At 41.0% G+C, this 13480-nt stretch overlaps 1 protein-coding gene across 1 annotated transcript in view; it reads left to right on the top strand.

The window, feature by feature from the left end:
• The window catches only part of RNF150 (ring finger protein 150), a 118677-nt gene that overhangs the window by 88578 nt on the left and 16619 nt on the right, over positions 1–13480 (top strand). Inside the window, exon 6 of the mRNA XM_015861049.3 lies at positions 522–732. Within this exon, the coding sequence (XP_015716535.1) occupies positions 522–732 (211 nt within the window). The remainder of the gene's footprint in view (positions 1–521; positions 733–13480) is intronic.

The following is a 13480-nucleotide window of genomic DNA, read 5'->3' as shown; positions in this document are numbered from 1 at the left end:
TATTTTTGCACCTCACATGTAGATGTGCCCACAGGCAGTTCCCATGAATTCCTATTCCTGGAAGCTCTGATATTCGCTCTATATAATGTATCTTTAGGGAAACAGTGATCATCCCCCTTCAGCTACTGTCTGTTTACATTCGTAGTCTGACTCAGCAGACTGCCTGTGTGGAGCAGATCATATCAATAAGTGAACTACTTTTTCAATTTACGCCTTCCCAAAAACCTCTTGGTATAAATAATGGTATTTAGAGATTGTGATAATGGTATTTAGAGATTTCTAATGCATGCTTTGGGTCCCTCTTGCAACATATTGTGTCAAACATGCAAACTATGCATGTTCATTCATCATATGTTGCCATTTTCAGTACTTGTTTGTAAGCACTTGTGTGAGAATTAAGAAAGTGGCAGGAGGAACAGTGGGCCTAAGAAAAAGTGAAAAAAACCTAGAAAAATGAGAGCGGGTGAATTAAATGTTTTTAAGAAGTAAAAGCTCCATTTTCTTCTTTCCTTTCCCATTAGCCCAATGCAGATTGTATGGACGATATACCTCCAGACTTGGAAGCCTCCATAGGAGGACCACCAACCAACCAGATAACAGGAGCCAGCGATATAACAGTGAACGAGAGCTCTGTAGCCCTGGATCCCCCGGTGCGGACTGTGGGAGTACTACAAGTAATCCAGGACGTAGACTCCTTTCCCCAGGCTGGGGAGGGTAACTTCACAACAAGCAGTAAGTTCCTCTTTCTGGCAGAATTAGCATGGAAAGAAATGATTAGAAACCTGAATCACAAACAGATATTTAATGGGGGAAGAGTGGCCGCTGAGGGCTTTTATACTGGAGCAGTGGCCTTACCTTAAGCCCAGAAGAACTCCATGAGGTAAGTAGTTAAAGATACTGTGTCATTCTGCTGTACTGCAAACACTATATGTAGTGTTTGCCTGTATGCAAATCTGTGTATAGTATAACAAACTTCAGTTGCAGTCCCGTGCATGAACAGAACAAGCTGTTTCAGGCAACACAAAGGAACACAAACTTAGGGTTGTCTTCAGATATCTTATATGTGTCTTTTGGCCTGCCTTTCTTCGCTGGACTACATGCTACCATATGGAAGTTGTTCTTACCTGCATATCATAAAATAGATAGTAAATGCAACAGTCACTTCCAGTGCACTTGGTCAAGAAAAAAGGAAGTTGAATTCTGATTTTTGCCTTTCCTTTTATCTTCTTATGTCAACTGGAACTCATCTGGTTATTGATTCACTTTTGGTTTTCTCATTTTATAAGGTTTGATGGTCAGAGTTCCTGCACTTGAAAATTTGAGCATGGTGAAATAACACTGTCAATTCTTACTAAAAATAAGAGTTTTGAATATTTTCAGTGGCTAGTTTTCACTTCTTTAAGGGCTGTCATTCCAGCTAGTAACTCTCAAAATGCCTGCGTGACTGTTCCTAAAAATGATGTTCTTTGTTGAAAATCTACTGACAGTTTAAAGAGAATGATTATCAGCTGCTTTGAATGAGGATTGTGGTAGGCTAAAATTCTCATTTTGAGGTAAAATAGCAGATCAGTAGGAAATACATGTTTTTGATACCAGTTCTTGTATTAGTATTGACAAGAATATTGTAGAAAATCATAAGATATACTTGAAGTGAGTGAGAAGAATATGAAAATACAGATTTGTGCATGGAGTCTGGGGAAAGGAAAATAAAAAGTGAAGCATTTTTACATACTGGTCTGGGCCTGAGTGCAAAGCCAAGCAATAGTATGATGTGCCAATGATGGAAGAGGCATGAGGGGACTAGGCTGAAATGATCATGTTTTCCCTCATATCACAGACAGTGTCATGGCAGTGAAACACTTGTGGCCTTAGCCAAAGTGACTCAGAAGTAGATTTTTAATTGTTCTCCCTGCTGGTTTGGTACTTGTTTCAGTTTTGGTCCTTTTCTGGTCAAAATCCTGGACAATTTGACAAGGTTATAGATGCAGATGTGACTTTCTTGAGCCTTCTTAGATGCTGGCAAGGGCTGTTCAAAATGAGGTGTTATTTTGTTCCTTCCAGTAATTGTTTTTAAGAACATTTTGAGCTAATTTAAACTGTGAAGGAGAGGTTTTACATCACAGTATCTCAACACTGCTAAGACTGGGTTAGACTCTGTTTTCAGCTGTAACTCTGTAATGTTCCTAAATCCAGCAGATCCACTATCAGGTTATACCCTTTTCCCACTTTTCTTTACAAGGCCCAGTACTGAGGTAGGAAAGAAGAGACCTTTACACCAACAGCAGCATGGCTCATTCTGAGAAGAGCCAGCAGCCTGGTTTAAAACCCAGCACAGGAGGCACTCCACGCTTTTCTTCCCAGGATCTTGGCGCATTGAGAAGCATTTCTGCTGGTTTGCCATCAGCAGTTACAATGGTGTGGAGGCAGCCAGGGAGCACAAAAGCTCAGTAATACTCCAGCAACTCTCTTCCCATCTAAGTTTGTTTCCATAGTCTGTAAGATAGTGTCAGTGCAAACACATTTGTTCTTAGTTTTCCAAGTTGCCAGCTAAATAACTTTTTCAAAAACTTGCTTTGCGCCAGAGGAGCACAATAGGCATGTAGAGATGCTTTATTTTGCCTTCATGCCCTCCCTTTTTCCTGTAAGCTTTGATGTCCCTAGGCAATAGTTTCTAACACTAGGCAATCCTGAGGGCTGAGAACAGTCTGTGGACAAGGAACTTGCAAGAAAGCCAGTAGTCTGTCCAGGCACACAGCTGGCAGCAAACAGTGGAGCTCACTCAGCTGTCTTTAATACACAGCTAGGAATCTTCATCTGGATTTATCATGTCAGTGGAGTAAAGTGTTTGTATACTAGTCAGTTGTAGGTGTGCGAGTTTACATGCTGTCATCGCCACCTCACAAGCAGTGCAATTTGCAGTAGTTCCCAGAAACAGCCATTTGGTCTCTTTTTGTAGTAGATCTCCTAACAAGGAAGATCTCTTTGGTTGGAAACTAGAAGCTGATTCCAGCAATGATGGGAATTTTTCCCTCTGACTTGCATACGTGGCTTTGTTTGTGTTCAGTCACTCTAAAAGGTAGAGCTTAGCAACACAGACAGAGAAAAGGGAACGTTTAGGGCCACTGTATAGTTGTGGTGTGAGACCAAATGCTAACTAAATCAGAGGGCAACTTTAGGCTAAGTAACTGGGTCACGGCTGTCATATAGTTGGGGCTTTATAAGTGTTGTGTCAGTTTATTGTATTCAGGCATTATATTTCTCATTTCCAGAGTCCACATAGTTACACAACTTCTGAGCTTGCTGCGTGTGCCCTTTCTGTGAACTGTCCTGCCTGGGAATTTATAAGTGCTGACACTGATTGCTCCTAGGAATCTTTGCTGAAGTTACTAGATGATAGCCTCTTTATATAGCACTGGTGATGTAAGTACACTGCAAGGCTGAATTTGTGCTAGAAGGTTTTTGGTTTTTTTTCCTCTTGTTACTGAATCTCTGTTGACTGCCTCTGATGCAGTCTTGATGTGACACCCTTAGGCCCAGCAGCATAAGCACCCATTCTTTCATCCCTTCGTTTTCCTGGCGGAATTCAGTGGTCCAGGAGGTAATGGACTTGCTGCCTGGTTTCCATTCATTTCTGCAATACTTTTTGCTTAATTGTCATTACATCCCTTTGGCTTGTTGATTAATAATTCTGGTATTGTTTTCTTGGTTTGGGTTTAATTTTCCTTTCTGTGTTTCCAGTGAGCATTCGGAGCCAGAAGAGCTCCCACAGTGTGTCTGGAGGGAGGATATTTCCAGAGTACTGTTCACACGGGTGAAATTCTGTCTCCATTGAAATCTGGTGGCAAAACTCCCACCTTCTTCAGTGAGGCTAGTTTTTCATTTTTGGAACTCAGCCAGCACTTTCCTTTTCATTTGTGTGTGTGTGCTCAGCAAACATTTCTCTTCCTCCCTTTTTTCTCCCCATGTTCTAGAATAGATAATGTCTTCCATAGGAATTTTATCAACATTGTATTTTATGAACATTTGGCTGGTCTTCATCTGGAGGCCTGTCATTATAGAGTTGCTTGCTAAACCAAGCGCCTCCTGCGTAGTACCACTGAGCACTAAAATATGGACCAGCAATGTCTCTCAGCTGGCTTCTACCAACATCCGAGCCTTCAACAAGTTCTTTAGAAATGTCTACAGACCAAATGTTGTGCAGTGTGTAGTCTTAGTGACTGGTCTTTGTGCTGGGATTTTGTACAGGATCTTGGGGTAACATCTTGAAATGTGGAGTTTCTCTTATCAGTTGCTGAAAATGAGAGGATAGGAAAAATTTAAAACTGGAACGAGGTAGAAAAAAAGGAGAATGGAATTTGTGTGTGAAATTCACAAAACGTCATTTCAGCTGAGTTTTCTGTTTTGACCTAATAGAGCAGGTCCAGAGGAGGGCCACAAAAATCATCAGAAGGCTGGAGCACCTCTCCTGTTGTTTAGCTTGGCGAAGAGAAGACTCTGGGGAGACCTAATAGTGGTCTTCCAGTAGCTAAAGAGGGCCTACAAGAAAGAGAGGGATAGACTCTTCAGCAGAGTGTACAGTGCAAAGGCACTATGGTGATGGGAAAGCAGCATCTAGATATTTTAAAAGTTGTACGTCTGACACTTGAAGGAGGAAAAGTAAATATTCTCTTTTTTTCATCTTTTATAGTATCCATGGTCATTTGTTAATTACAGTAGTGGATAATGTGCACTGCCTTAGTCTTTGCTGGATGTTGGTATTCAGTGTGTGTTCTGTCATACTATGTAAGGCCTCAGAAATCACAACCACACTGTCTCTGTAGTTGGAGGAATATTCATAGATAGTTCTACTGCAAACACGGGAGGGGATTTAATATGAAAAAAACAGAATTTCTCCTCAGCAGTAGCTTGTTACCTGCAAATTCCACTTGTTTGGCAGGCTGTGCAGCTGTGTGTGCAGTCTGGGGAACGCCAGTAGTTTCTTTTCTACCTCCCATTTTGTTCCTTCCATGAAACCCTGGCAACGTATAGCTCATCATGACTGTTAGGACACCTTCAAGTCTCTTTGATAGCTCTTCATTATATCTATTAATATAACTTATCAAGTAATTATTTTGATCTGTGTATATCTGAAATTTCTTTTTGAAGAATAATCAGTCTTTGGAAGAAGATGAAAGTGCATGGTAAGAATCTGATCTGCTGTTGTCTTGCAACCACTTGACTGTTCTTCGATGCTATTATTAGAGGGCTTTTTTAAGCAGATGTAAAGGGGGAGGAAAAGGTGGAAAAATTCCCTAGCCACTAGTTAATACTGAAAGTTATTAACACTTGCATTAGCACTTAGCACAGTCCTTGAGACAGAATACTGATAGGACCTAGTTAAAGGCTGAGCAGATTGGGCCCCTTGTGCCTGGAGGATGACATAAATCCTGGTGGCTCTATTAAAAGCTTGTGCAGATCTTGCACTAAATATTTACCATGGACTGAAAATTCCAATGAGCTGAGGTCCTAGATACGTTTTGAGACTCATACCACTGCCAACATAGCATTGGTGGTTTGAAAGGGTCACCAAGTAAAGCTTAACTGGCACTAAAAATTTGCCCTGGATTGTTAGATATACCTCAGAAACCCATGCCAGGCTATGTGCGTGAATAGTGAAGTTTTACAGTTACAAAACTGCTCTTCTTTTCCATATGTTGAGATGTGAAGTGCAAAGTGTTTCTGTAGAGTAAACACCAGAAAGAGTTGTTCAAAGAATGCTGTGAAACAAGGAATGAATTTAAAGTCTGGGTTTTTTTGTTTGATTTCACATCTGTTACATACATTGGCATTCTATACGGAGTTAAAATGAAACTGTTGGCTCCCAAATTGCTTTTCTTCCCCACAGGCACACTAAGCTGTCCCTGTGGCATGATCAGGGTGCAGGGTAGGCACATACAGTTGTGCCCCCATCTCTGTCTCTCAGACTTGCGCTTCCCTCCTGCAGAAACCAAGGGCAAGTGGCAGAGGAAGGACCTGGCCCAGACTTTGCTTCTGAAAGAGTCTGACAGTCTTTACCTAACAGTTTAAATATAATTGTAAGAAAAATCAGCACCCCTTCAGTTCTGTGAAATTTTGGGGTAACACTTTTTTAAACTGTTGCCATAACAGTTCTGTGGCATCCATGCAGCCAAGGCTGGGGAGAAAATACTCTCCTTTAGTATGTCTGTCTCTGCATGCCAATGCTGTGGCAGTTACCACCTTGTCTCTCTGTCACAGATTACTTATTTCTGCCTCCACGTCACCCTTCTGTTGCACAGCTACATTGTGAGCCCAATCCAGAAGCCAGCTGATTTTTTTTTTTATTTTATTTTTTTTCTGGGTTATTTTCCATCTGGATCAGTTCTTTGATGCAGAAGTAGTTGTGCCAGTAAACAGGAGGAAAGAAATTTGGATAGCAAGAGAAAAGAGGGCCATATAAGCCAGTTTTCTCAATACTATTGCCAAAAGCAAGCACACTATCTCAGAAGAACAGCAAGACCCTGTGCAGCTGTTTATTTTGTCCAGAAATCAGAATAAATAGATAGGCAAAGTGAACATGACGTTTCAATTGTATACAAGCATTTTGTTAATATCTGCTGAATATGGAAGTCAGAAGAGATTTATCATGTTGTGATGAAATTCAGTAAGGAAAACTGTCATTGTAAAGGCTATGACACATAGAATTGTCCCTAGAAATACCAGTTCCATTTGTTCTGGCTGTGCATTATATGTGAACAGGGGAAGAGGGGATCTGAGGACCAAGATCAGGCTTGACATAGCTTATATCTTTCTTTATACTTCACCATCTCATACGTATAGCTAGATAAAGCATTGAACAACAGTGCATGCAAAGCAAACAATGTACAATAAAATACAAATCTGAACTGTAGTCAGTGACTAGATCACTTAATACTAACTGTTCTTTGAGATATACTTGGTTCAGCATCATGTGCAATCTGCTGGATTATTTAGGATTCAGTCTCACGTCTTTAATGTCTGTGGAGTTTTTGTTCTCATTAGTTTTTACACAAAAGCCTCCACTGAAATCATCAGGAATTGCTGTTTAAGATGCAAGATGCTGCAAACAGTGTGAATCTTTTTCTGACCATTTCAGGATCAAAGACAAATAGGAGACACAAGGAATGAGCTTGAATCAGCATCTGCAAGTGAGAGTTAAGAAATCAGACTAAGCAGCAGGCAGGCAGACAGAGAAAAGACAGGATTCCAGAGCCAGTCCTGCTGGTTGCTGCTGTTATTGCAGACAGATAAATGAAGCAAAATTAGTGCTCAACTATATTGTGCCTGCTTCGGAGGTCAGGGTCCACTACAACAGTCATTATTATACACAGAGAGGAATGAATGAAGCCACTTATGAAACATTCGCTGTTTCATTCGCAATTATTAGAGAGCAAACAAATTCAATAAATGAAGTGTGAAAAGAAAGATAGTGAAAAGCAAACCCTACCTATAGGAGGGTGAAAACTTGAGGCTGAGCTACTAGAGGTGCTCTTAAGAAGGTCTGCTGTATTTGTTGCGGTCATCATCGATTCTGCTTGCGTGTTCTCTTGTTCTGGTTGCATTGCTTCCTGATGGAGTGTACATTTGCATCAGTGCTTCCAGTGTCTTAAGGAGCTGGAAGCTGACTTGAATGAAGAAGTAAGTCAGGCAAGAGTTCTACTGATATGCTGTATTCAATCATTGGTGTTTTCTCCTTATTCCTCTAGGTTAGTCTATGAACAAGTGCCAGGGGCAGTACCCTGAGGAGCATATTCAGGATGTACTCAGTGTGGTGCACAGTGGCATCAGGGCTGTATTAATGGGCTCTCAGAGTGGTCGAGGAATATATGATGGGATATCCTCACAGCTCATCCTATTTATTGTGACTATCATTTATAAGTGCCAGTACCTTTGACTGTTCTTTTCCTGTTTAACTCATTTCTGAGGCATTTGAGGAGCAGGCAAGAACATATGCTCTGTTCTGGCAATAATTAAACCTTATGTTAACACACATATTAATGCACACACACACAAAAAAAAACTTACCTGGAAATCTCTGTGGTGAATTTCTGCTTTATTTGCCGCTGTCTAGACAGCCTCCAAGTGTGATGTCCTGTGCATATGACTACCCTCGCTTTAGGTCTTGCTTTGTGCAGGGGATATTGAAAATGAGATGTTACTGAACTTTATTACTTTATAATTGCTGTTGAAATGGTGCTAGCACCGGCGAATGGTCTTTCTATGCACGAACGGCTCTCTGTCTGCAAGGCCAAAATACTCTCAGAGTAGGAGCTTTTAGAAAAATGTCCCTCTGCAACCTGCTCTGGGAGATGGAGCATATGCTCCCAGGTGCTGAGCAGCTTGCAGCCCAAAGATACCCTATGAAGGAAACAATTCTGAAGAAGAGGTGTGATAGAAAGACTTTATTTCTGGTGCTTTGTTCAAATGCTGTAATGGCTCTGTATTCCACAGCGTGGAAACAATTTCACTTATTTGCAGTAATTCTTTCTTCCTTTCTCTATTATGATTGAAACAAACAAGTCAATTTTCCTTTTAAAAACAGAAAATATAACAGAAAATTGAAGATTATACTCACCTTCTAAAAGTCTTCCTAAGTAATGTAATAATATTTTAAATTAAGTATTTAAAAACAAACAAACAATAAAACTCACAAGGCCTAAATGTTTTTTTGGAACCATCATTCTCAATGAGAAGTGTTGAAATAGAAGACTTTGAATGGAAAAGCAAGGGCAGAAGGGATTGAAACTGAACTTAATGTTGTGAAATGTTGACTCTGACTTTGCAGTAAAGTTCCCAAGAGTAATAGCAAAGAGTTGGTGCAAAGGCATTTTCACTTTTCTGAGGTTTTGTGATTGGCTTCCAGGCATTGAAATTTTATCTCAGTGTACCTGCCACTGCATATCTCTTCTGCCTCTCTGAAGAGCGTATGCACCTGCAATTCAAAAGAAGGTGGAATAGAAGTTTGCATTCACCAGTAAGATTGAAATAGACAAAATCTTTTTTATGCAGAGCATAGTGTTTAAAAGGTTCTCTGTTCCAGTATGAAGTTTTACTTGCAGAGTGTTAGAGGGGCCTTGATGATGGTGATGGTGTCCAAATGACCTAATGACCATATTTTCTTGTAAAATTCCAGCTGCAATTTGTCAAAAGTTCAGATGGCCTTACCCTTCCATTGCTAAGAAGAAACTCCAGAAACTGGTATCTCTGTTTTGGCCTTTTTCATGTTCTCATGAGCGTGTCAGCAAAAATCCCTGGTGAGACAATGGCTCAGAGGGGTTTTCTCTGATGCCAGAAGCTGCTCACTTGAAACTGGACTGTAACTGTAAGCTTATTTGAAGGGAAACACTAAATGGCCCTAGGCTTATGTAGCCTAAGACCGGTTCCTTATTGATGTTCCTACTAGATTTCCTACCAGCCAGCCCGAGGCCTTTGAGTGCAGTTGGCCAGTGGGAAGGTAACCTGAGTGCTCCAACTGAGATGCCTGGCTCTTGTGGCCTTTAGGTGATGTTAGTCTTGCTGTTGATTGTCATGGTTGCCTCTCTCTGGGTTTTGTGTGTGTGTCACATCTTGCATTTTGTAAGCAGCTAAGTGGAGCTAGCTTTGTTGTGAAGTTATTTGTGTGAACTGAGAGCTAGGGAAAGCAAGAGATGCTAGTTAAATAAAGAGCAAAAATATGCTGGCATCCTTGCTTCAGGGCAATGAGATGAAAGAGTTGGCAACACATCTCAGGAAGACAGATCAAGTTGAGCTTGCACCATATTCTTGTTTATAAAGATCCATTTTAAAGAGTAAAGGGAGACAAGCAGGAAGGAGGGAGATTTTAATTAATTTTTAAAATCTTTAATTTGATATTTGATATCAATTTGATATCAATATTAATTTGATATTTGTTTATGTAAATGCTGACTTTTTCTTTAAATAAGCCATCTTTATAGATATATTTTCAGACAAGATTCAAATGTAGCAGACCTGGCCTGACAGATAGAAGATTTATTTTTTAATGGGAAAAAAACAAACCTGTTCAAATACTGCAGTGTTTTCAAAGAAACCGGTGACTTTTCCCTTTATGAATGCTTTTCACAGTTGTTGTTCTCTACTTATATCTTCATAGGGAGGATTCCACGTGTGGCCAGGGTCACATTCAGTACTCAGTCAGAGCAGAGCTGGCCACAAGTGTAGGCAGAAAATCTTACCGATAGCAAACTATTGAGTAGGCTGCAGGAAGGATCAGAGGTGGAATAATGTCTGTTCAAAAACTGTACAGTCACACCAGAATGTGAGACATGTAGAAAGATTTGAGGGGTTTGAGAGGTTTAAGAGAAAGGTTTTAGTGGCTGAACTCATCTGTCATCATAGGATGTGGGAAAAAAATATTAAAAAATGAAAATAAAAAAAATTAATCTCTGAAGGTTGGTGTTGTATAAAGTGTTCTTTTGAAACCTCAGCATTATAGCTTTTAACTGATACTTGCCTGTGGTTCTGGGCTGACAAAGAGATGAACAAAGTGACTGGGGAGCTTGTACAGTGAATGATACTAATTTCTAGCAAATCTGAAAGAGATTATATTGTGCAGCCTCTACAATAGCAGAGAGTAGGTTCTACTACCCAGGATGTCCCCTCCAGACCACGTCTCCTGAAATTTCCTTTTTAAGTAAAATAAATACACCATATGTTAAATATATATACATATATAACTGTTTTGAAGCATAAATTCTGCACTGCCCTCCTTTTCTTGCTGTTATTGTTTTAAAACAATGCTGTCTCTGAGACTCTGTAAAAGGTGCAAAATCTGAAATGCTTCACTCTTTTCAGGTTCCTTACTTTAAAGGAGACATCTGTGGTAGCTCCAGCAGTAGATAGTGACTCATCTTTGGTGTTTCAGTGTTTGGTGAAGGGCAGGGCTGTGCTCTGTGTGTGCACAAGGGAGGACAGGACATACATACCTGTCAAGTATGCATGTGAACACAGTGCACTAGAAGCAAAATTTAGACTGTTCTTAGAGTAAATTTCCTTATATAGGCATTCTGTGAAATTGAATATTAAGGAAGGCTTTATTGCAGAGTTTTTAAGTACTCCTAGAGGTCTCAGAACTGTATGAAGGCTGCACAAAGCTTGTAAGGAGACTGTGAAATGGCAGACCTCTTACAGAGTCACCGAGATGCTGTACGATTGAGGCTTTATGATTCTGACCGTGACCCTGTGTCACTGTTCTTTTACAAGAGATTTCTTCCACTGCTGAATTGCTCTTAAATCAATATTTATCTTATGAACTACAGTAAGTAGATAAACCATGGCCTATAAAAAAAAAATAAATATATATATATATATATATATAGGTAATTAAGCTGTCCAATTAAAATCAGGTTGGGCCGTCCTGTAAAGTTCAGGAACTTATTTTTATTTGCTATTTGTGCTATTTCTGTGATGTATTCTCTATTTTCAGAGACTCGTGAGAAGTGATCTTTAACCTAAGCAGTATGCTTTGGCTGGATATCTCTGAGTGTTTTGAAGGCGTTTATCTAAAAGCTCTACAGAGGCATGAGCATATGCTGGGAGAATAGAGAGGGTCAAATCCTGCAAGTCAGCGTGGGGCTGGTGAAAGGCCGGACGCTGGTTTGCTGCAAGGTGTTAGAGGAAAAGGCAGCAGCAGGGGAGTTGTGACATACATTGTTACAGCCTCTGTGCATGCCTGATGTTTGTGGGCAGCCCTTGGGTAGCACAGAGGCTGCTGAGCCTTCTGTGGATCACCACTGAATGCCATCCTGATCTGCCCAGACTTGGCAGGCGTAGCAGTCCCACAGCTGTGCCCTGCTTTAGGCACTGGAGCTGTTGCTACAGCAGAGCCAGACCCATTCTCAGACATGTTATTCTCTTGCATCATGAAGAAAGGAAAGCCATTTTCTGCTGAAGATAGAAGCGCATATTTTAAAAGTTGTGTTTTGTTTGTGAGGGCAGTAAGAATGACATAATCTCTACAAGTACTGTGGTGTTTGCTTTTTTTTCTCTCTCTTTTAATTACATTACTATGTGCATTCTTTCCATATTTAATGAGAAGGCATCCCTGTGTGAAGGGAATGAAATTTCAGCAAAGGATCACCATCACCGGTGTACAAGGTGAGAAAGAAATTTCAAGTGACATGCACAAAACTCAGGCACGGGGCTAAAGAGTTGAGCCTCTGGAAATGTCCAGGGGTCCCAGGTGGAGCCCACTGTTGGAAAGGAAGGTGGGACCATGTGGCAAGTAGGAGGAAAGAAGATGTGCATGTGCTTTACTTGAGTAATTCCACCACTGCTGTGCTTGTCAGCCATTTACTCGTGCTTGTTTTCTCATTAGCCATTTTTGTGATGCCTTTGCACAGATTTGTTTGTTGTAACTGCTCTCAAAAGTTCAGTCTATGATTCGTCAGTGTGATGGGTTGCTAGTGACCTGGGGTTTTTTGAGAGCTTTTGTGGTTCATGCTATTTAAAGAGGCAGAATTAAAATCGTGCGCATGCTGCCATGACAAGCAAACAGCCAGGCTGGTGTGAGCTCATCCAACCCCCTCATTCAAGAGCTAGCAGGAGTTTGCTTTTAAAGCAAGCTGTTGTTTTCTCTTACAGCTGTGTGCATGCCTGTAGTTGAGGAAGCAGTTCATAATGATTAAGCAAAAGTGGTTGGTGTTTTTTTGTTGTTTGTCACAGCAGCCTACGTTTCACACCAGGTTCTCAGGATTAATTGCCCCCATGCAGACTTTCACTGGCTAGTTGCCACCTTGTACATGAACTGAAGTAGGAGTGAGAAGCTTGTGACAGCCTTGAAGAAAAGCTGCAATAAACTGTTATAGCTAGTCTGCAGGTCCACTGTGATGTCCCAGCCCTGTAGCTCCTCTGAGTGTCTCTTGCAGGAACTGAGTCATTACTTCTCCTGTTCCCCTGAGTGTCAGAGGTGGCATTCCTAAGCAAGCCCTGGCTCTAGGTACCTTGCAGGATCCTGCCATGCCAGGGTCATTTGGCACGGATCACAGCAATAGGCTGCAGTTTCCCCCAGGCTTTGGTCCAGCAGGCCGTGGTGAGCCACAGTCACCTCAAGCCACAGGCACAGCTGAGGTCAAGAAGGATCAGCAAGGAGACGGATGGTTTTGTGCAGCTACTTCTTCCCAAGGAGAGGTCACGATAAACCAATAAATAGTTTTTTGCAAACCACTAGCTTACGTCCAGCCTTCGGCTTTAGCATTGTGTCATGCTTGGGGTTACCGGGGTACCTCTGTGGTATGACTGCACTGAGGGATTTAGCCAGTATGTCTCTAGATCAGTCTGTTTTTCACAGATTATTTCTTTCTTCTGTTCCCTAAGAACAGAACTGAACTGAAGCTTCTCTTACCACTAGATGCTTGTTCATTAAATCCAGTGCATTGTGTGTCTGAGTCAGCCTGTAATTTCCTTTTCCTTTCAGGCTTGCAGGAAG

This window comes from Coturnix japonica, chromosome 4 (genome assembly GCF_054131305.1).
Source record: "Coturnix japonica strain WE chromosome 4, WE-NBRP24, whole genome shotgun sequence".
NCBI lineage: Eukaryota > Metazoa > Chordata > Aves > Galliformes > Phasianidae > Coturnix > Coturnix japonica.
The sequence above is the reverse complement of the archived record's forward strand: the minus strand, read 5'-3'. Positions and strand labels throughout refer to the sequence as shown.